Source organism: Humulus lupulus, chromosome 6 (assembly GCF_963169125.1).
Source record: "Humulus lupulus chromosome 6, drHumLupu1.1, whole genome shotgun sequence".
NCBI classification, from domain to species: Eukaryota; Viridiplantae; Streptophyta; class Magnoliopsida; order Rosales; family Cannabaceae; genus Humulus; species Humulus lupulus.
Window position 1 is genome coordinate 31045619 of NC_084798.1, and position 23758 is coordinate 31069376.

General features: G+C 34.2%; 2 protein-coding genes across 3 annotated transcripts; one reads left to right on the forward strand and one right to left on the reverse strand.

Annotated features, from left to right (window-relative positions):
- Positions 1-588: 588 nt before the first annotated feature.
- Positions 589-12668, forward strand: LOC133782002 (copper-transporting ATPase PAA1, chloroplastic). 2 transcript variants are annotated; one of them, XR_009870304.1, is made up of 18 exons: positions 589-1101; positions 1223-1276; positions 1545-1698; positions 3071-3145; positions 3323-3600; positions 4817-5050; positions 5202-5300; positions 5502-5651; positions 6228-6374; positions 7067-7117; positions 7720-7868; positions 8645-8780; positions 9512-9609; positions 10215-10455; positions 10704-10907; positions 11147-11227; positions 11811-12177; positions 12507-12668. XR_009870304.1 is itself a non-coding variant. In XM_062221139.1 (17 exons), the coding sequence occupies exons 1-17, from the start codon at positions 664-666 to the stop codon at positions 12069-12071; spliced, it is 2850 nt and encodes a 949-aa protein (XP_062077123.1). In that variant the 5' UTR covers positions 589-663; the 3' UTR covers positions 12072-12510. The 2 variants fall into 2 exon arrangements, 1 of the variants encoding a protein (XP_062077123.1); XM_062221139.1 differs by having other exon boundaries at positions 11811-12510.
- A 178-nt stretch (positions 12669-12846) lies between these two features.
- LOC133782003 (potassium transporter 7-like) lies at positions 12847-21384 on the reverse strand. Its single transcript, XM_062221140.1, has 10 exons — positions 20915-21384; positions 19750-19978; positions 19332-19580; positions 19101-19151; positions 17403-17663; positions 16628-16680; positions 16424-16538; positions 16017-16271; positions 14447-14969; positions 12847-13824 (listed from the first exon to the last, which is right to left on the reverse strand). Exons 1-10 carry the CDS (start codon positions 21188-21190, stop codon positions 13290-13292), a joined length of 2547 nt encoding a protein of 848 aa, XP_062077124.1. The 5' UTR covers positions 21191-21384; the 3' UTR covers positions 12847-13289.
- Positions 21385-23758: the final 2374 nt, after the last annotated feature.

Sequence of the window (23758 nt, forward strand, 5' to 3'; positions counted from 1 at the left end):
AATGTTATTTTTGTACTAAATTTTGATAAGAAGATTTATGTAAGTTATAGCTTTGCCTCATGAAAAGTGAGCAAAATGTCAAAATATAGTAGTTGAGGAAAAAATATATTTATTCCTAATACAATCAATTAATTATAGTAGTTGACAAATGTAATAAAATAATTAAACTCTATCAATCTATGTTTAGAGAGGCACCTTTTAAAATTAATCATATTATTGCTACAAAAAAATTAATCATATTATAACCTATAAAATATTTTACATATTTTAAAAATAATTTTATAAAATTTGAGTAAATAATCAGTACACTATCGCACTTGTCTAGTTTTATTTCTCTATTTTTTATTTTAACTTACAAAAACATCTTTTAAATTATTATCATTTTTTCCGAAAAAAATTTCTTCTATTATGTTTGTTATAGCATAAAATAAATACTATATTCACAAATATAACCATGTTAAAAAAAAAAGTTTTTTAATTGCATATTGGGGCTTGTAAAACAACCAATTTACTAAACTAGTATTACAGTTTCTAACAAAGTTTTTTTTAACCAACGAATTGACACACCCTTGACACATGCGAAACTAGTTTATATGATTACTATATAATACTATTAATAAGAGCTAGAGAGAGAACCACCGTTCAAACCTTGAGCCTTCTCCGATGGAGTCCGCTATCTCAACTATGGCCACCACCACAACTAGTCTCTTCACTATCTCCAAAGCACTCAATCGCAGCGCCACCTCCTCCACCAACGCCGCTCTCACTCACTGCCTCACCACCTCTCGACTCGTGGAACGGAGACTCAGTCGCATTTACGGACTCTATGGACTTCCGAGGTCGGTCTCTTTTGGCGGCTCGGCTTCTTCGTCTTCCTTCCTCACAGCTAGAATCCCATTCGCGGCCGAGAAGTTTCCACTGCGGCGCCGTTTTGCTGCCTCGTTTTCGTCCGGCGGTGGCAACGACGGACACGGCGGTTCCGGAGACGGAGAAGGTGGTGGCAGTGGATCTGAAGGCGGTGATTCGAAGGCGAAATTGGCCGCTGGTGGAGCTGAGGAAGGTTCGGCTGCCGCTGCCGACGTCATTATTCTTGATGTTACTGTATGTTTCTTCTTCTACTTTATATTTAAAAAAATCCGGAAGCAGAGGAGAAAGAGACACTTATGTTTTCCTCCATTGGTTTGCTAAAGTTTATCTGTTTTGTTTTGTGTATAATTTGTAGGGAATGACATGTGGAGGATGTGCAGCTAGTGTGAAGAGAATTTTAGAAAGTCAAGTAAGCTTTTTCTGAGTAAAGTTGAGATTTTCTTGCTGTGGATTTATGGGTATTTGGGAATCAATAGAAAAAGTTAACAAGTTGATACTAAGGCCGAACTACTTTGCAAAGTGAAATTGAGAGATGTGGATTTGAAATTTTTTTAAGATATTGAACTTTTATCAAATAAATTTTTTAGGGGGGGAAGCGACAGAGAGATGATGTTATGCAGTGAGCTCTGCTCCATTCTGTAAACTAAATTTGTGTTCTGCATTTATGTTTTTGATAGCCTCAAGTGTCATCAGCTAGTGTTAATCTCACAACTGAAACAGCCATAGTGTGGCCTGTTGCTGAAGCCAAGGTTGTGCCCAACTGGCAGCAGCAATTAGGGGAGGAACTTGCGAAGCAATTGACAAATTGCGGGTTTAAGTCTAACCTTCGAGGTAAATGAGTCTTACTATTATGATGTTACTATTTCATATTGCTAAAAGTATACTTTCACTTGGACTTGCATAGTTCGTGTGTTTTTCTTTCTTCTTTCTATTAAGCAAGAAAACCAAACTCGTATTAAAAATAAAAGTTGATGAATGGTCATTTTTCAACAAGGACGGTGTCCTTTAGGGTTGTCTCTCGTGGTTTAGTCAAAAACTGTCCTTCTATAACTCCGTGGCCAATGCATAAAGGTGTTTGTTCAGCCAAATCCAAAGTTATTTCTATTTTTAGGCGTTGGTGTTAATAGTTTCGATCTAGGGGTGTTATGAAAGGTGACAACTACTAGGGGGTGCAAATGTAATGTTCTTTAAATAATAGTCCCAAGATATAAACTTACACATCCTTGTATGGTCTATCAATTACCTCTAACTTTAAATGAGAGTATTTACTGGTTTTTAAATTATTTATGTAAAGATTGGTGGGTTTAGTGGCAGGTGAGGGTGAGGCTGCTATTGAAGGAGACATATCCCTCTAGAAATGCAAAAACAGTTCTTGTCAGCCATAAATCTTATGGTATGTCCCCAAAGAATCTATACATCTCAACTCCATTCTATTAGAAGTGAAGGAATAGGCTTAAGACTGATTGTTTATTTATTACTACTTCTTCCAATAGGTAAGTCTCTGCAGCTCATGGATTGGTTGGAGTGGCATTTCTGTTACGGGGCATCTGTTTTTTTGGAGAATGAGCTGTTCCACATTCCGAGCTTAGCAATTTCCTAGTTATAAATTTGGAAGTTCTGTCTCTTAAGAAAATTCTCATACCCTATCCAAGAAAAGAAAAAAGAATAATGGCTGTATTTCATTTGTTTCAGTGTTTTAGATTTTTGACTTGAACTATTTTGACTGGTCCTGTAATATATGAGCACTATTGACATTGCTACACTGAATAAAACAATTTTAATAATACTTTGTCATAATCACATTGATTTAGAGATCTTTTCTGATGTTTATCTAGAAGCATTATCTAGAGATACCTTATATGCTTCACTCCCGATAAGATTGGTAAAGGCTCCTTGCTGTGCTTGTCTTCAAATGATTTAAATTTATAACCTTCTCAATCCCGTATTTTGTGTGCCATGCTTAGTCCTTTACTCACCATCAATTTGTTGCAATGGATTTGTAGCCTACTTCCCTGGGAAATATCTATTTCTTTCCCTTACAATTTATATCTTTTTTAGAGTTTTAATTCTTATTTGCATCCAGAGCTTAATTATGCAACATAGTTTGATCTCCATAGCCGGATGACTTCATTGTCAACAATTTGTAACCATATGAAGAAATATGCAGAGTGGCTCGACTAATTAATCATTCTTATACATGCAGATTCGGGAGCATATAATTTTCTTAAAGTTTTTGGAAAGAAAATGGAAGAAAAACAACAGCGCCTTAAAGAAAGTGGTAGAGATCGTTTTTTTTTATTATTATTATTTTAAATATTTCGGATGATAAACTTTGTTGTCCCCTTCATTTTCTTGGTATCTTCAGAGGACATTTCAGCTCCTATTAACTGCTTCAAAGCTGCAGTTGCTGATGATTCGTCTACTAGAAACTGAGGGTGATATCTTAATCTTGTAGGTCGTGAGCTTGCATTCTCTTGGGCTTTATGCGCCGTTTGCCTTTTCGGTCATGTCTCTCATTTATTTGGAGCTAAGGCTGCATGGATCCATGCATTTCATTCTACTGGATTTCATCTGTCCTTGTCTTTGTTTACACTGCTTGGTCCTGGCCGGAAACTTATTCTCGATGGCATGAAGAGTTTATTTAGAGGTGCTCCAAACATGAACACTTTGGTCGGTCTTGGGGCTTTATCATCGTTTACTGTCAGCACATTAGCTGCCTTTATACCAAAACTGGTAATTGGTGATCACTATTTTTCATATTTAGTTTCTGTCTCTAAATTTCTATTTCATATTAATTCTTTAATTTATTAGACAGTATTTATGTCCTATATATTTTGTTTGATAGAGCACTTTTATTGTTGAATCTTGATTGTTAATTCTGAGTTATAGAGTCCATCGCAGAAGGTTACAAGTCTAGAAAAAATGTTTTTTTTCATAATTATAAAATAAGTTATCAAGGGGTTTGTGATGTCCCAACAAATTTAGGATCACCTAACTAACGCAAACCCAACAGCTTAAGTTTTCAGAATTAGAAGAGTTGAACTCTTTGGAATGTAGCCATTGTGGCTACGTGCTGGTCTATATGATTGAAAAGGAATAACAATTTTTTCAAAGATATTGAAAGTTATGGGGACTGTTTATGGGATAAAGTTAAATTTTGATTGCCCTTTGGATTTTTTAAGTAAAGGACTTTAGGGGTGTTTTGTTCTTCGTTATCCTCAAGGATTGGAACTTTTTGTTGTAGTATTTTGAGGGGTTCTCTTTTTCACACATTTACTTGTATTATTTTCACTCATTAATACAAGTTTCATTTCATAAATAAATATAAATATATATATAAATACCAATCAATCCCATCAATTCACAAATCCTTAATAAATCAGGAAAAGCTAAACTTTTGACCTCCTTGACACTCTTCACCAAAGAGCCACCCTAATTTGACTCTTTTCCAGTTCTCCTTTTCTGAGGATGCTATGCCTTCAAAAGTTCTCTGATTTCTCCAACTCCGAACAGCCCTAAAAATAGCCAAAATAGCGCTATTCCACAACAATGCCCTCGTCCCTCCAATGGCATATCCTTGCATTTCCTGGGAGGGAAGTAACTTCTGAACATAGTTAAGCTTCTTTGGTGTTAGTTGCTTTTGGACTTTGTGTGATAAAGCTAACAAATGATTTAGAGTTCAGATAGTATTATGGATATAGAAACATGTAAAACAAATGAATTTAGAAGAAAAAAAAATCAACCTTAAAATATATAGAATTTCTTATTCCTGTTACTGGAATTAAAAACATACAATTGATTAACTGTCATGTTTGATGAAAATGATTTTTTTTACTTCTTTTCTGTTCTCCAAACACAGTGAGTACTTGTTAACCAAAATCCGGGAAACTCAGCATCTTTATGGAAATGAAATACTGATAGAGCTTATCTATGGATAATCTGCATGCAGGGTTGGAAGACATTTTTTGAGGAACCAATTATGCTAATAGCATTTGTCTTGTTGGGGAGAAATCTTGAACAGAGAGCTAAAATTAAAGCAACAAGTGATATGACTGGGCTCCTCAGTATTTTACCATCAAAAGCTCGTCTTCTGCTAAATAATGATGATAAAGAATCAGGTTCAACAGTTGATGTACCGTGTAACAGTCTCTCAGTTGGAGACCTGATTGTTGTATTACCTGGAGTAAGTAAATACCCTATTCTCATTCTGTTGAATGATATACAATTGAAAGTTCTTAGACATGGGTTTTTATAGATACATATATTTATATATTTTCATGCATCATATCATTATATTACTCTTTTAAGATATGTTTTTTTTTTCATTGTTTTAGGACCGTGTTCCTGTGGATGGCATTGTGAGAGCTGGAAGAAGCACCATTGACGAATCAAGTTTTACAGGGGAACCTTTACCTGTGACCAAACTAACTGGGGTATACTCTCAAATTTGGTTTTATGGTATCTTTATCTTTAAAAATTTATTGTTTTTGTTTATAGAAATGGAGGTTATTGAGTTTTGGTGTATTTGCCCTTTTTTTTAATCTTTACCTTTTTCTTTTAACAATTGTCCTCTCCTATATTTTTTTCACTGCAAGAAAAGTAGAAGCTCTAACATTATTGAATTTTATGTCTAGAGCCAAGTTGCAGCTGGAAGCATTAATCTTAATGGGACTCTAACTGTTGAAGTGCAAAGACCCGGTGGTGAGACTGCCATGGGAGACATTGTTCGTTTGGTGGAAGAAGCCCAAAGTAGGGAAGCTCCTGTACAGCGCTTGGCTGACAAGGTGTTATAATCTTCCTTATATGGCTTAGATTGACACGTGATTTTTTAATTACAGTAAAAAAATTATGAGAATTAATTTTATTTTTAAACATAAATTCAACTTATGGCGAGTACCTATTACATGTTGTACTTGTGTTTTTTTTTCTTCCCTGATGACTTGGAATATAAAGAATGCTAAAGGTGTACATAGGATCAGAAGATGTTCTTTTAGCCATGGAAGATAGTATGAAACATATGCAATGTCTTGAATTGATTAAATGTTGTGTTTCATTGCCATGCTTATAAATGTTCACATTCTGTATAAATGTGCTATACTGGTCGTCATGCACACTAGTTGAGGCTTGTTTCCTTGTCTTTGATTTTTTTTTGGGATTGAAAAGCAATTTTTATAAATATTAGTGTTTGTTTAATTTTTTTTTCTTCTTTATTTTAGAAATTTTTTTCTCTGTTATCCGTATCATTTGGTTTAGCTTTAGAAAGTTTGCTTCTTCTAAAACATTAGAAACACATGAAAGAAAAATGGTTTTGGTAGTAGTTTTGTACTGGTTGTATATCCTGACTGTTTTAGTTTCACCAGGTTTCAGGGCATTTTACATATGGAGTAATGGCTCTTTCTGCTGCTACCTTTTTATTTTGGAGTTTATATGGTGCACGAGCTCTACCTGCTGCGTTATTTCAAGGAAGTTCAGTTTCATTAGCACTGCAGCTTTCTTGCAGTGTTCTGGTATGACATCTAATTCCTCTCAACTCGCTAGTTTTAATGTAACTATACGGCCAGGAAATGTGTGTTAAAATGCTAAAAAGGGTTTAGAAGCCCATTGTTTGGAAAAAGAGTACTTGTACTGAGGAATTCTTTAAAAAAATAAAAGTTCAAAAAGTTTGTTTTGTGATTGGTAACATGTGGAACAACAGTAGCCAATGATTTCCGCCTTATTGGGAAGATTTTCACATTTGATGTTAAAAAACCATTCTGCATAGAGAGTCAGTGTCAGTGAAGCAATTCAATGCTTTGAAATAGTGCAATTTTGAAAGTTTGTTTTGAAACCATGTATTTTTCTTAAAAAAATGTGACTGAAATAAAACAATTTTGTTTATACAATCAGATTTTTCAGAATTAGAAGTGTGCTATTTCTGTTTTTTGAGTGTTTTTCACTTGAAGTGTTTGGTGCTATTTTTATAGCCATTTTTTTTCCCGAAAATAAAAGCCTGTATTTATGGCCCCTAAGTTTGATGGACATCAGCCACACATGATCCTGAAAGCGTGATGCAGCTTATACACTTCTTGTTTTTAATTTTTTATCCTAGATGAACATTTTTGCCGAGACTGAATTCATTTTTCTTTTTATTAATAATAATAATAACTTATGTCATCAGATTTATTTGGCTTTTAAATTTATTCTATTTTGGTTTTGGCAGGTGGTTGCTTGTCCATGTGCACTAGGCTTAGCCACGCCAACAGCTATGCTGGTAATTTCATTTTATTTTGGAAATTAACATTTGCTACTTTTAATTTAAGCAAGGAAAAAGCCTGTATGGAGTGTCTAAGTTTAATCTGAAAATATAGTAAATTTCCTTGCCCTGTTAAGTTAAAATTCAGGCCTGGCAAGCAATTATGTCTGAGACTTGGCAGAAAGGTCTTGCCAAAAAAAATGAATGAATTGGCAAATTCTTTTTTTCTTATAAATATTTTTGGAATTCTACCAATAGTGAATAAATGAATTGTATTGATTTTATGTTTAATCCATATAATTGTACTGTAAACTGTCATTTATACCTTAAATATTTTAGATGATTAGGTACTAAATGTAAGAATTCATCTAACTTTTATTTGTATGTGATATGAGGTAAATTATTATATGTGGTCTAATATAGTTCGAAACACGCAAGTATATTGTAAGTTTGTAACTGCAAATGACAGGCTGCTTGAGTATTGTCGTTTGATTACATATTTTCATTCTTTTTAATAGAAATCTGCCTAAAATATTTAGGATTTGGGCTGGCGCAATTGGCTCTTGTTTCAAACTATATTGTGTACATGTAACATTAACTTTTTATGGTGTATTTTTCAGGTAGGAACTTCATTAGGAGCAACAAGAGGTCTGCTTTTGCGTGGTGGGAATATTCTAGAAAAGTTTTCAATGGTCAACTCTATTGTGTTTGACAAAACAGGGACTTTGACAGTTGGTAGACCTGTTGTCACAAAGGTTTTGACGCCCAGGTGAGTGAAAATTTAATCGGGGTGATTTTTTTTTTGCTCGTCACTTGGAAACATAAATTCTTCTATGCAAGAACAAGGGATTACCCCCCCTCCCAAAAATTAAAAACCTGAAACATGACACTGTAAGAAGTCATTCCAAGCAAAATTCCTAAACTCCCAGGAATAGATCATTGCAGAATAATTGTAAAAGTGAAATTTATATATAAGGAGAAACAGAAGAAAAATTTTAATTAAGAAAACCTAGATTTGGAAAAGTTCATCAAGAAAGAGTTGGAGGATAAGGAATGCACTGCAGCAAGCAGAAAATAAGGGACAACTTTAAACCAAAAATACAAACAAGCCTTTGGTTGTGTGTGTGTTGACTTCTTCTTCACTTTTCAATTTTTGACTTTTATAACAGTTAAAGTTTCTGTTTGTTATAAAAATAAAAATAAAAAGTACTTAGATGCTCAAAGTGATGCCCAAAATTTCACTGTAATCAGTAGGTAATGAAAACACTTGGTTTGGTTAAATTACTTCCCCCTTTTTTCTCCTTCTCTGAAACATATATCAAGATTCACAACAGTTGCTTCAAAAATAGTTCCAAGGTATGTCTCCTTGTTAGGTTATAAGAAAAGCATCTAGGCCTTGTAGGAGATTCATTGTCGAGGCTTCAGTCTTAAGGTCACTCAGGTTCAATTTTGGGACTTGTTTCCACGATTCACAAGGAACAGTTTTTTATTTTTTCTCATCATAAAGATGATAATAAACCACATCATCCCTCCTTCCCTTTTCAGTATACAACATTCAGGCCATTTTTTGTCAGAAGCTGAGATTTTAAAGTTAGCTGCTGCTGTGGAAGCAAATACAGTTCATCCTGTTGGCAAAGCTATTGTAGATGCTGCTCGAGCTATTAATGCCCAATATGTGAAGGTACCTTTTCACAAGTTTATTTGACAGATACTTCTGCAGGGTTCTTTGACTTGCTTCTTACGGGCATTCTTTCTTATCAATATGTGTGTGCATGTGTGCGCATTTTTTTTTCATTCTCATCTCTCTTGAGCAATCTTTATTTGAATCTTTAGGTTGTTTAGTTAGTTGGTTTGTATGTTTATTTTTTCGAATTAAAAAAAAGGGTAGGAAAGGATGACCAAAAGTAGCCACCATCACAAGGTTCATTGTTGTTTTTAACTGCCACCGTCTGTTAGTTCATGCTTAATTGGATTGGCTTTACATGTTTGCCTGTATTTTTTTTTTACATAATTCATGCCGCTTCCTCTCGTCTTTGTGGTCTGTAAATATTACATCCTACCAGAGCTTTGGGAGGCACCTGGGTTCTTATGTGTGATTTTGAGAATCCAAGCTCTCTATTATTATGTATTTATTTATTTTTGACGGGGATAGTATTTTATCTAGATTGATCTACATAAATTGGCTATAGAGTAATCAAGACAAAAAAAAAAAGTACCATCTGAGTATGATATTTGTTTCAAACCTAGTTTTCATTATTTGATTTATATATATATATATTATATATTTCCTTTACTTGACATTAATTTACGTCCTATCCCCCATAAAAGTTGTCTGGCTCATACAGCTATCACTCTTTTTGAGACGTAGCTATGATGGTGCTCAGACTTTCTATTCTTGTCCACGTGTTATAGGTAGCTGATGGAACTTTCATGGAAGAACCTGGGTCTGGTGCTGTTGCAACCATTGACAACAAAAAGGTGTCTGTTGGAACCTTGGATTGGGTTCAGAGGTAATATGTCTTGGTTGTTTTTTGCTACTTGTTCTGATTTGGTGGCTCGAATATAGTATCATTCTTATTGCATTTCAAATTGGATAATTTCACTGTTAAAAATGTATTGTTCAGCACGATAGTTATTGCTGTTTTGACTGTTAAAAAGTTTTCATGTACTTTTAGCTGATTTTAGAAAATTTAATTTAACAAATTATCCCCGATAATCTTATCAAAACTTAATAGTAGATGTTCCTTACATAGTGTTGAAATATAATGGCATTTGTTTTAGTTGGTGACAATTTGAGTTATTTCACGTTGAAACCATTTTTTCATCATTTCATGTTCTTATATGATATGCTAATATGTTCATACCTTGTGGCAACAGCAATTACTTTAGTTTAAAGGAAGATAGTAGGCACATAGATTCTAGATTTAACGGAGTTGAAATCTCAGATCTAATTGATTATTTTAGCAAGAATGTTGCTTGGCATCACAGAGACAGGGACTGGCCTTGTCTTTGTGATGCCTGTCTCTACAAGGAGCTGGATATCACCGCTCTTCGTTATGTTCATTTCATGTGATTATAGTATTCCTTAGTTAAGATAGTTATTTCATTTTTGCAGGAATGGGGTTATTGGGAATCCCTTTCAAGTAGAAGAAACCATTAAGAATCAGTCTGTTGTCTATGTTGGAGTTGATAACAATCTAGCTGGCCTTATTTATTTTGAGGATCAGATCAGGGAAGATGCTAGACAAGTTGTTGAATCATTGTCCAGACAAGGAATTAATGTATATATGCTCTCTGGGGACAAGAGAAGTACAGCAGAATATGTTGCATCTGTCGTTGGTATTCCACAAGAACAGGTTAACTCTTGTTAAATCCATATCTAACCTTCAGTTTCAAATTAAGTTATGCAGTATCTCTAGATTTTAATTAATTTATTATATTAGATGGGGATATATAATACATAAGCCCTTTACTAATTAACTATGAACAACGTCCAATAACTTAATTATTTATTCTTCTTTCTTCTTTTTTATTTTATTTATTTATTTATTTTGCCTAAAAGATTCTTCATCATCAATAATTAAACATATGCCGCCAACTGCAGGTGCTCTCTGAAGTTAAACCAGCTGAAAAGACGAAGTTTATAAGTGAACTTCAAAAGGATCAAAATATTGTAGCTATGGTTGGAGATGGTATTAATGATGCTGCTGCCTTGGCACTATCACATATTGGAATTGCCATGGGTGGTGGTGTTGGAGCTGCTAGTGACGTGTCGTCCATTGTGTTAATGGGCAATAAACTCTCACAGGTAATGAAGAAGTTACATTCTAAATATAGTTACGAGTTATTACCCATTGAGCCTATTATTATAGTTCAAAACTGAGCACGCATGTCAGTTGCCTAGAAGTAGACATGTCTTGTCTTTTGTGGCCAGACTTGGGTGTGCCTTTAATCACTCATTCTTTACTATTTTTGCTGATGTCTCAGAATTTAATTTTCTCATATTTTTTTCTTCTTCATCTAATTAACCTGATCACCCCCATGCAGTTGCTCGATGCATTGGAATTGAGTAGGTTAACCATGAAGACCGTGAAGCAAAATCTTTGGTGGGCTTTTGCATACAACATCGTAAGTATCTTTGCTTCAGTCAATCATTAACTGGTGTGCATCTGTCTGTTTTTATTTTATTTTATTTTGTTGTATTTTTAATTATTAACAATCAGCAGAAGCTCTGTGAAGGCAACATCTAGAGCGATCTTAATCACTCACAACTACTAATAATATTGCATTGCTTCAGAAACTGTCAGCCTTAACATGAATTTTTCCAGAAATAAATCAATTGTACATGTTTAAATAATTGTAAGTTGCAATATATAGGCCACTTATTTTTTGGTTTAATTCAAGCAAAAAGGAACGTCTCATTTTCTTTCTTGCCTGTTCTGATAATCTCATGCTAAATCTGCAGCTTGATTAAGTTGGTAATTTGGTCTACTCTCTGATTTCATAGAAAAATTTTATTTTTATTTTTATCTTTTATGGAATCTATATTCATAGCTGTCTTTATTCTTCTATGTTAATGCAAGAGAAAGCTTTAGCATTCTCATTCCTCTTCCCATATCTTGTTTACCCAACTTTCTTAAGAGAAAGTTATGAACTATTTCCTCTTTTTCACTTTGTCTTGATCTAATTTTTTGGTAATATCTTCATCCAGGTTGGAATTCCAATTGCTGCTGGATTGTTGCTTCCAATTACCGGAACAGTGCTCACTCCATCAATTGCAGGAGCTCTAATGGGTTTGAGTTCCATCGGAGTGACGGCTAATTCATTGCTTCTGAGATTCAGATTTTCCGAAAAGCAGAAACAAATACACGGATCATCTGCGCACATCAAAACTTACATAAATTCTGATCTTGAAAACCAAAACAAGAAAGTGAAGCATCCTATTCCCGAAGCTGGATGGAAAGGGGCGTGATGATGATAGATTGCATATTCTTTACCTAACCATCAATGGATAGCGCAGAAGTGGATAAACAGATGGAGATTCAATCATTTTAAACGGGACAACCAGATCAGAAGAGGTAACTCCATAAGTTGACAAACCCTTTTTGTTTGTTTAGTGCCAAGCAGCAGAAGTGGATAAACAGATGGAATCCAATCAATTTAAAAAAGGAGAATCCAACAGTCATTTCTCTATAAGATCTAAATAAGGATTAGAAGAAATCCAAACAATTTTTTTAACTTAGTAGATTAACACCATTTGGTTTTATAGGTCTCTGCACATAGTTTCAGGACTCTCTTAGTTATTTTTTCTGTATTTTAGTTCCACTCGCAAGTCTTTACAGCATTATTTCGGAAATGGTCCGCGCAGTTAACAATAAACTTTTATGCTCAAATTTAACATTTTCAGGCCATTGGAATTGGTTCTTTCAGCAAATCGATTTGCAAATGGTTCATCACACTTTAGTTTGTCCTGGTGGAAATTCTTTCCCGGTAAATGGTCTGCGATTGTGTCAAATTGCCAATTATTTGGGAGACATTTACTTCAATCAAAGAAAAACAGTACTCATGACCATGAGACTATAATAACTAAAATAACACCTTAAAAAGCAGTAAAAAATAATGTATTTGTGCAACACTATTTCATTATCAAATAAATCAGCCCACATATAATTCAATTTTCAAGATTTAAAAAAAAAAAAGTAAACTTAAACAAATCATGTCAATAATACACTGATATCCTATGGATGTTGTTGTCATCTCGTATGCTGTTGTATCATTCATGCCTATACATAAATAATAGTGTCATGTGAGGTACATTTGTCAATACACATATGCCTGTCAACAATTTATTCTCGATGGCTAATAAATTTGAGTGAACAGATATATTGTCTTGATAAATTGTAAGCTCGCATATCTTTGGCATGGTAATTACAAACCCCAATCATCATCCAATGTACACTGGCGCCTCAGGAGAAATAATGCTACAAAACTTCGTTGGATCCAAAGGGCCAGAGGAAACCAATGCAAACAATGAGATTCCGTTGATTCATGATTTTTCTTTTTTATTTTTGAGCTGCATCAACCACCGAAATACACCACCGCATGAAGTCCTCTTGAACCCAAATTTTTCTTTGACTTTGGGATGAATTTTAGTCAAGGGTGGATTTCATTTTGGTAGCAGAACTGATCATCAAACCATGTATGTCATGCCAACCTGCATTAAATGCGAGTGGGGCACACTCAAATTGGCGATTCCCCTCCTGCAATTTTTTCTCAAAAAAGCATAGAAGTAATTTATGATCAGCTTCTTTATGAACCAGGAATCCTTCCTAGCTCTGATATCCCCATGACCAAGAAGATAAACAACTCCAGATTCTTTAGCTTTGTGTATAAAAGACAATTCCCTCTCGAGACTCTGTTCTGCTGTCAAAGGTGGCTCTGTGGAAGGCACTGGAATTACCTCTTCTGATGTGCTTGCTTCTGAGATAGGCCTGTCTGTCTCTCTAAAGTCAGCCAGAAGAGGAACACCAAGTGAGTAGACACTTCCGTTGGGAGCTATGAGAACCCTTGAACGTGATGTCTCATCCTCTGAATCTGAATCACAATCCCCATCACTCTCTAATGATCGTTCTTGAGCTTCACGACGAATGAACTTCTCAAGGCTCTCAATCAGTAGCTGCTCAAATGTCTGATGATTTTCTTTGCGGACATCCTTGTAACCATACCTAAGCCAGTGATAAATCAAACATGTGAGGCAAAGAAATATAAAACTTCGAACAAGGATGCAAAAAGAAATAGAAGTGGTTTAATGAGGTTAGGCATTGATAATCTTAGCTAGCTTATTCATGTGAAGCAAAGAAACATCAAACATGAAACAGGAATAAAAGGCAAAAGAATTATAAGTGGCCTAATAAGGTCAGACATCCTCATTGATCAGCTTTCAGAAATTTAATGACCATAATGGGTGTGATGGTTCAACCATTTAGCATCCATTAGTCAAGCCCAACCATAAAGACTATGGTGGGCTCCATATTATGATGCCTTTCTCTCATTTGGCTGAGTGAAGAAAAAGTTAGAAGAGCCTTATCATATTTAGCTCAAGTGTCTAGTTCTTTTTTTTTTTAAAATGCATTAAAGAGATAACAACACAAGTATATGGATAGATGAAACGAAAGATCGACTAGTTCTTCCTTTTTAATCAATCAATTACTTGTAGTTCACTCGAAAGAAGTATGGATAGATGGAATCCTGTTCACATTGTTTCTCTTTCAAGGGAGGTCTTACGTGACCATATGATATGTTCTTAGTCTTTAAAGAAGTATGGATAGATAGGAATGGGCCTGTTACCTTGCAATGCAACGAAAGATGTGAAAGCCTTTTGGGCAGACTCGACGGAAAAGAAATCTCTCACTTTGAGGAACTACAGGAACTGGAACATACTTTATGCAAACAAATATAACCATTGAGTGAATTGCCGGGAGAGTGGTCAGAAAATGGCCAAATATTGCTGGTATACCCTTCACCAGTTCGTTATATAGCAAGCCAATGCCAGGAGCTCTCATTGTCCCAAGATTGGAACCCAATTGCCGCATCAAATCCATCGATAGCTTTTGCTTTACTTCAGTTTCATACTTGAGCTTGCTCCCATAATTCCAGATAGACATTATTAAAAACATAATTACAGCAAAGACCAAGATAATCCAACTTCCATCTCCCACACTCCACAAAACTGAAGAGAAAAAGACCAACTCCAATCCAAGGAAAAATATAATAAAACTTAACACTATGATAATGTTGATCTGCCAAATAAGAAGCATAACAATGGTTACTAATATCGTTGTCATCATCATTACTCCCAACTCAGCAATTCCTGCAAAACAGAACAAGTTTTAGAATGGTTAAATTCTTGTATTACAGAAAAAATAAAATTTTAAGAAGCGAAAGGAAACACCAATTAATTCAATGTAAATGAGAGTTGTTAAGCCTAAAAGAATTTTGAATAATGTCTAAACTGTATGCAGTTGCAAGTCAATAGAACCATACCAGATTGCGGTTAACTTCTTTGTTGGAGGGACCTACAAATAGGGTTTTTTAACAGTTCCATTATTTATAATAAAAGAACTTAGGGTACAGAAGTTGTTTGTTCTTTAACTTTATTCATGATTCTGATGGGTGCATATACAGAATTTGGGACTGAAAGTGAGGCAAATAAATTAATAAAGAGAAGGTGTTCTATTTATGGAAGAATACAAAGAAAGTTTTTTAGAGTAATTAAATTCTAATTAATAATTATATACATTCTTTAGATTGCAACAATAAAAAATAAAGAGCCTAGTACAATAAATCCTGCCAACCAGGGCACAACCATAAGCACAATAAGATTGCTTTATAATCACTCAGAAACACGTCTAAAACTTTGCATGCCAATCCCTCTTAACAATTTAGTCTAACAAACCATATATAGCATTGTCAGCATCGAAACTACAAAAGATGAGCTGCGCATATACAGAAGAATTGCAATATTATGTTTACATATTTTACTACCCATCCCTCTACCGTAATTTGTACAAAATAAGTTGCAGTGGAAAAGTAAAACATTTTCCTTGCTTTATCTCCCCAATCTCTTACAGTCTCTCCTTAGGAGAAAAGGGTGGGGCAAGCACAGTTTTTCCAAGTCAAGTCCCAAATCAGGAGACATAATCCAACAAGAGAGACAGTATCCAATAGAAATATGTTATAGAAACAAAATGCAAACAATAAATTCTACCACTCAGCCAATTGACAAATTAAAACTTATAGAGATCAAGTGCATGCACTAAATGATAGATATAATCAAAATCCAAATGCTATTCTCACAAAGAAGATAACAGAAATGACAATAAAATGACCGGAATGTTAAACACAAGAAGAGTGTTACCATATGCATTTCCAATCTCATCAATGTTTGAGATAGAGTAGACAGATATTAAGCAAACCACCAACAGGAACCAATTAATGACAGGGATGTAGATTTGGCCCATGAACTTTCTAGAGGTATGAACAATTTTAAGACGAGGGAAACAACCAAGTGCCATAGATTGTTTTATGCAAGAAAATGTGGCTGTTGTCATTGCTCGGCTGGCAATCAATGCAGCAATATTAGCAATAAAAAAGACAGCCCAGAAAGCACCATCTGCAAACAAAGAGTATGATTTCACATCATATCATATCTTTTGTATAAGTATAAAAAAGTTAATTACTGGGGTCAGGCTGTAATGAATTTCACAAATACTGTCCAGATCAATGGATCTGAGTATTTAATATAGATTCAAAAATGACACTTACCTGGAATTGAATGGAAAAAAACTTGGTCAGCCCCAGTCTGGTTTGCCATTAGGTATGCAGCTTGACCCAAATAACCCAATAAAAGGCAAGGCAGTACAAGAAACACAAAAGTAAGCTGCACACAACAACAATGTTATCAAAACAAAAACAACATAAATTCTGTATGTGTGTTTGTCAGATGTAAAGTACATTCTTGTTTTTTACCTGAACTGATCGAACAGAAAAATAACAAAGATCTGCAAACATTGCTTCAGAACCTGTAACATTCTTGCATTAGTAACAGTGGAAATGCATAGGTGACAGGAAAATTATGATAAGATGAATTTAAAATGCCTTTTCTTTTTCATCATACTAATTACCTTTTTTATGCATTTTGTAAGTTGGACAAAAATAGTTAAATTTGGGTTTTGAGCTTCTTTCTTTCTTTCTTTTCTTTTTCTTTTTTATTTTGTTACCTGTTACTACCAAAATCGAGATGGTCCAAGTGTCTAGCACTTAACTACCACGCAAAAAAATTTAGTTGGCATTTTACAAAGAAAACAATTGTAGTAATAAACATCACGTAGATAAAAGAAAGAAAGAAAAAATCGCAATTGAAAAACAACTGATGTCCTTCCAACTTCAAAGTTTGGCGGTGGTTATATTTTATAAATTGAGAATTATGATGTTAAATGAAAAAAAAACTATATTTGAACTTAGTAGAATATATTAAAAAGGAAAGTAGAAGAATAAGAAAACAATCAAACCTATAACTCTAGTTAAACCATATAGCTTGGTTTGGTTTTCCTTCGAAAATTTCATACCCATCAAACGCTTTATATAAGATTTTATATGTAAGCACTACCACAGCAAGTAAGATTACTGATCTTAAAAGAGATTATCAAATTTACAACTATCGTCTAACTAGTATTTTCCCCAAATAATTACAGTTGTCAAGTATGTCAGACTATACAATAAAAAATTCCCAGAATCATGTTACCTGTCGCACAAAGAAGACAACCTCCTAGAGAATACCAAGCTTTAGTTGAGTCCCTCTTGAAAAAGTAATAAATATGAACTGGATTAAATGCCCTCAAGACACTGCTGTCATATTTAACAAGGTTGTAAATTCCAATGCCCGCAAGGGAACAAAACCATATAAACAAGGCAGGACCTACAGCAAGTCCAACTTTACTTGTCCCATATTTCTGTACACTGAACAATACTATAATGAAGGCAACTGAAATCATCACTACTTGTTCTGCACCAAAATGTGAATGAAAAGAAACATGTTAATACAGTAGCTTAACCAGTTCGCTAATAATTCAATAAAGTTAAACATCTGGCAGGATTTATGTTCTTCAGGTGTCCATAATTGCTACCATATACATTAAATCCATTGACTTCTGTTCAATGCTCTGAGTCTTCTTCAATTTAATAAATTCACATGGAGGCCATTCAATATTCACATTATGAGATCAATGATAGACATTTACAAACCATAGTGTTGTCATCATTGACGAAGTCACTGATATTTATTAAAAGCAAAAGCAACACAATAACACGTATACTTAGAATTTTCACAGAAGACTTGCATACTATCGGAAAGAAATTTAACATATATAGAAAGGACAAAGCACTCTATAGTTCACTGACTTTTGTTTAGAGTAGTCGCTTATCCCCCTATCTATAAAATATAGCCAATGAGTCCAAAATTTTATAACTGGGTTATAAGATTTCCCCTGTTAGGGAAGAAGAAAAACCTATTAATGTCAAGAGCAAATATGGGCTGCTAGAAAATTAGCGTGACACTAAGAAGGGAGAAAAAAATGTCTGCAAAATGCCAATGGAAATGGCTCAAAATCAAGTTTTGGGAGGAGACCTGGATAGGTACAGAACCTCTCAAAGATGTATTCCCGGATTTGGCTACACTATCTTTTAGACAGCATATATTGAAGATGCGGATGGGGAAATGCAGAATAATACAGACTGGAATTTCCATTTCAGAATACATTTAAATGATACCCTTCAAAAACCTAAATATTTGGGGGCTACTTGCTTTAAGAAGATTAAATGTGCAAGAGGCATTACAAAGAAGGCCTTTTCATTCCTTGTCCCCAGAATGGTGTGTTTTGTGCAAAACAGAAAGTGAAATAATAGATCATTTGATTTTACATTTTCATTTCACAAGAATTGTGCTTTAATCAATTCGAGGAATTTTGCATGGCCTGGTGTGCACGGTGCACCTCAACATTGCAAAGAGTTCTTAGACATGGAAATAAAGCAGCTGTGATGAAATTTTTTTGGGTCCATCATGGAGAGATAAAATAATGAAGCTACAGTGGAAATTTTACAGGATAAGATAAAATATTGGGTAGCTACTTTGGTATATTTTGTAAAAGAGTTCAAGGGTTACCGTTTTCCGATTCAACTAGGGATTGGAGTTGTTTTTTGTAAAACTATAATCCTCAAGTGTTCACGTGTTTTTTTTTCTTTTATCATATTGATACAAGTTTTGTTTCTTTAGTTTCAGAAAAATGAGAAAACATATAAATAAAAAAGTTCAACCCAAGTACATACATGTTAAAAAAAAAATCTTCTTTTAGTTGATGACAACTTGAAATCCAACAAGAAAATGAAATAAAAAAACAATAATTCTTTTTAAAAGAAGTGCATGGCGATAAAGAGGATGATATACCATGATTAATGGCATCCACTCCAACCTTTAGACCACCAACAGCTGACACTACTGCATAAAGATATATAACAATGACATGGTTAGCAACAAATGCTGAGAATGATTACCCAATCAACATTTTTCCGAAAAATGATCACTAACAATATCTATTATAGACCTAAAATAGATTTAATTTATTTTGACAATTTATTGAAAAATTAATAGCAAATATAAGGATAGGTATACAAAAACCTGACATCGCTGGTGTAACTACGCCATCAGCAATCACCATAGAAGTACCAGCAAGAACCAGCGTCAAGAGAAGCTTTTTCAAAGTCAGTGAAGCCTCAAGCCTTTCTTTAATCTTTAAAGATCTCTCAAGCTCAGGTGAGGGAACCTTCAGCCTGAAGCTTGATATGCGAGTATCTGATGGAAGTTGGTTTGGAAGAAGACTGACCTTTGCATGCCGACAGATCAATGAGTACAATGCAAAAGTACCACCTGGAACGCATTATACAGTCAAATAGCTTTCATAAGCATCATTCAGTTCATAGGTTTAAATTGAAACCACAAAGGTGTATGAGTTTGTTTTTGCATTTGTAGAGAATAAAATAATTGTAAAAAAAAAGTTGATAAAGAACTGAAGGCATGATCTAAAAAACCATCATACCTTCACCATCATCATTGGCCAAAAGAACGACTAAGACATACTTGATCAAGGGGATCAAGATTAAGGTGTATAGAACTAGTGATAATGCTCCAAGAATATCTTCATTCCCATCAATAGGTGCCTTACTAAACATCACACTGAAAGTATACAATGGACTTGTTCCAACATCACCAAAGACAACCCCAAGGGTTTGAAAGGCAAGTATTATTTTCCTTCCCGTACTGAAGTCCTGCAAGTGAATATACTATATCAAGAAAAAAAGTCCTACCACGGCTTCTTTTTTTTCCCTAAATTCTTATCACATAACGTGAAGGGAAAGAAAAGTTCAGCACCAATGGCATAAGATAGGAGCTGGAATTAGTCAAGAATTTCATGCAAAAAAAAAAGTCAAGAATTTCAAGAAAGAATATTTAATCAACTCAACTAGTAATTATCGAATAAAATTCCTTTCCTCATCTTTCCCCAGAGTTCAATTTAGGAAAGGACCTAAACTTAAGTTTTGCTATGGTGATTGGCCCAATGATTTAGGTTTTCCATACTAGTTTACCATCGTACGACATCAAGCTGTCTTAAGGATAGAATGAAGGGACTTTATAGACTCGGATATTCTTCTTATAGGCGTTTCCTAGATTAGGATTCGAAAATTTAGAAATGCTAGATCTTGTAAAGTCAAAGGCATAATAAATGCTTGATCTCTCCTACAAGAAATTGGTCAACTTCAATCAGTGTAAATAAAAATACACCTGATCATTCCCACAAGAGAAGTTTGAAGATGAATAGTTTCAACAAAATGCTTTCCGCAATTTGGATCGATATCATCACAATATCGAAGATGGAGAAACCTCGCTGAATTTCAAGCTCACCAAAAACAACGAATGAATCAATCACACGCACACTCTCTCTCCATCTTTCCATATCTTAACCTACCCAGATGAAGTAAATCAAAATTCAGACATTCAAACCCATAGATACCAACAAAAACAATAATGACCCAACTTCGACAACCGAAGAAACTACTAAAATAAGTGAAGAAACGAATTCCAAAAGGACACACCCACACCAATCCCACAATGCATTGAACTAGCTCATTGAATCGCAATACACATGAGTAACAATATATACACATATATTTATTCGTGTTCTTGAACTTCTTGTGCACACATACCTCGTATTCGTTTCGCTGAGCACCAGGGACCTCGAGGGCTTCAACGTCAAAGGAATCGACGCGGGGACCAGTCCGAATCAACCTCTGCTCGGCATTATCGTCGTCCTCTTCGTCCTCCGAATCCAACGTCGCCCGGTGGCGCACATTGTCGTCATCCTCATCCACATCGAACTCCGAATCGTCCTCATCCTGGAAAACCCATCGCGACTCCGTGGAATCCATGGACGGCAATCCACCATTGATCTCGCTCCTCTCCGAACTCCCCTCCTCCGCCATCACTCAACTCAACTCTATATTCTTCTTCTTCTTCACACCACTTCCAACATTTTTATCTCACTCTCCACAAAATTGAGCTCGATTCGGGTGTTTGGATGAGAAGAAAGCGATCGAAGCTTTTAGGGGTTTGAGGTCAGAAAATCAGAAAGAAAAATTCGATTAATTCGAAGGAAAAAACAAATTATTGATTTTTCTTTTACCCGTAACTGTTAATTTACAGCTTGCGTAGAAATAAATAAAAATGAACTATTTATTTATTTTTAATTAGGATGTAAAGGTAAAGATAATAGAATTTGGATTGAGTAATGTAATCAATAAGTATTATTAAGGGTTAAATTAATTGAGTTGTTATTAATTGCTTGGAATACAAAAACGACATTCTTGTTTTTTGTCCATTTCACTTTCCTTCCTAGCTTTCTTTGTCGTAGATCGATCACACCCCTCCTAACAACTATGGTTTTCTTACTTTCTTATGAATTTGACACATATGATCTAGTAATCAATTTTTCTATTTAAATTGTAAAAATTGCTTATTTTTTTTATACCAATATAAAAATTATTAGAAAAACTAGAATGTTTTGGGAAAACTTTTACTATCTTTATGTTTTCATAATTAATATATAAAAATCTTTTTTAATGAAAAGTCTAAAATATAAATACTAGTATACACTTTTACACACTATTATAATTTTATAATGAATGATATATTTTTATATAGGTGAATAAGATTTAATCTTAATTTTTTTATTATTGTAATCACATCAAACCTCTTGCACATTTTTAGAAACTTATTTAGGGCGTTGAAAGGGGTTTTAAACTTCTAGTATCATCACACGTGGACATATTCAGTTTAAACATTATTTTTTATGCCCTAAATTATTCACAATTTTTCAACAATGTTCAAGAAGTTTATTGTGACTGCAATGAACACCATCATGTAAAAAAACTGAAGTCTTAACTTATTTACGTGTGTAAAATATATAATTCCTTATGATAGTACATAAAAATGTGTATTATTGTAGTCGTTGTTTATAAATATATATAATATTCTAATTATTCAAAAGTCGTTTATATTCTTATATATTTGAGTTTGATAATTATTTTTATTAATTTAAGAGTAAATTATGAAATTTATATTAATTTAAAAAAATAGTCTTCCAAAAGATCTTTTGGGAAAAACTATGGGATCCTAAAGATCTTTGTAAATGAGGAAAAAAATTTAATTTTTCACTTAAATGCTTCCAAAGGTATTTTTTTAATTTTTTAAAAAAGCCTAGCCAAATATAGTTCAATTGTTGATTGTGATTGGGGTTCGATTGCATGAGGTAGTACAACTAGTGTGCTCGGTTCTCTTAAAGAATAGCTTGATTAAAAAACCTAGTCAAATAGAGCTCAATTGTTGTATTAGGATTGGGGCTCGACTGCATGAGGTAGTACAACTAGTGTGCTCGATTTTCTTAAAGAAGAGCTTGACATCACCCACTGTATGGTGGGTGAAGTGGTTGTGCACCTTCATCTTAATCTAAGAGATCCAAAGTTTAAATATCCACATTGGATCAACATTATAGGTTGATGTTTAAGTATATTTGTATTTGAGCTTAAATAATGATTATCTCATTGTAATATTTGTGCAAAAAATAAACACCTTAACATTGACATGTAAGCTAATTTAAGCTTACTAGATGGAAGACATGTGTATATTAATTAATATTTTGCTAATAATTAAAAATGTTGTATAATTCAAAAGTATCTCAAAGGCCCCGCAGTCTCTATGTCAGGCTCTAGTCACTTTCTTTAAGGTCTACCTCGAGCTCGATCATGACCACTTAGCCTCTCAGCAACCCTATCCATTAAGTTAATAAATTTGATTGTCAAAGCATCATGACATGGCACTGTATGTGGAAGGTCGAGAATGATGATAAATCGATTGTAGGGAAGGTGATCATCACCGTCGCCTCCTTCTTATCCAAAACTTGTCGAACTAGTGTTCGAACAACGATGTTGTAGAAATATTGTCGGCTTTACTATTGACCATCATTAGCAGTAGGAAACTATGATAAAACAAAACAAGAAAAGAAATAAAAGTAAGAAGTATATCAATTATATTGAGTTTGAAAGCAACTTAGAAGATGAAAAGCTTAAAAGTTGGCTGGAAATTTTGGCATGGTAATGGCGAGAATAACTCCAAAAATGAAAAAGAAAAAACTTAGCATCATAAATTTGAGAGCTTTTCTTCTAAAAAATGAAAATGGTGAGAATGGGGATAAAGGGTTTGGCATTTATATACAAACATTGAGTTTGTTATCAACTATTAGATCAACTAGTAGTTTGCAACAATCTTGAAGATGAATGATCACTTTAGTTCCTTGCAAAATGTTTTAGACCGTGCATTCAAATTCAATGGTGCAAATCGCTTGTCTAGCTTCGGGTTGTTGACATCATCAACACCGCACCCCTCAAAGATGAAGCCATATAGTGAGTGACCTATATCAAATTTGGAGCCTCCAATTCAAAATTAATAGGCTAGATCAAGCCACATGGACCTTACTCTTAGATCATCTTCTACGG

Excerpts from the sequence above, each read along its gene's own strand:
- LOC133782002 (XM_062221139.1), top strand. The coding sequence starts at position 664 with ATGGAGTCCGCTATCTCAACTATGGCCACCACCACAACTAGTCTCTTC. Across the intron at positions 1,277-1,544 it reads AGAGAATTTTAGAAAGTCAA|CCTCAAGTGTCATCAGCTAG; the intron begins GTAAGCTTTTTC and ends TGTTTTTGATAG. Across the intron at positions 5,051-5,201 it reads TGATTGTTGTATTACCTGGA|GACCGTGTTCCTGTGGATGG; the intron begins GTAAGTAAATAC and ends TCATTGTTTTAG.
- LOC133782003 (XM_062221140.1), bottom strand. The coding sequence starts at position 21,190 with ATGGCGGAGGAGGGGAGTTCGGAGAGGAGCGAGATCAATGGTGGATTG. Across the intron at positions 17,664-19,100 it reads AGTGGATGCCATTAATCATG|AACAAGTAGTGATGATTTCA; the intron begins GTATATCATCCT and ends ATTTTGGTGCAG. Across the intron at positions 16,272-16,423 it reads TTTTTTCCATTCAATTCCAG|ATGGTGCTTTCTGGGCTGTC; the intron begins GTAAGTGTCATT and ends CTTTGTTTGCAG.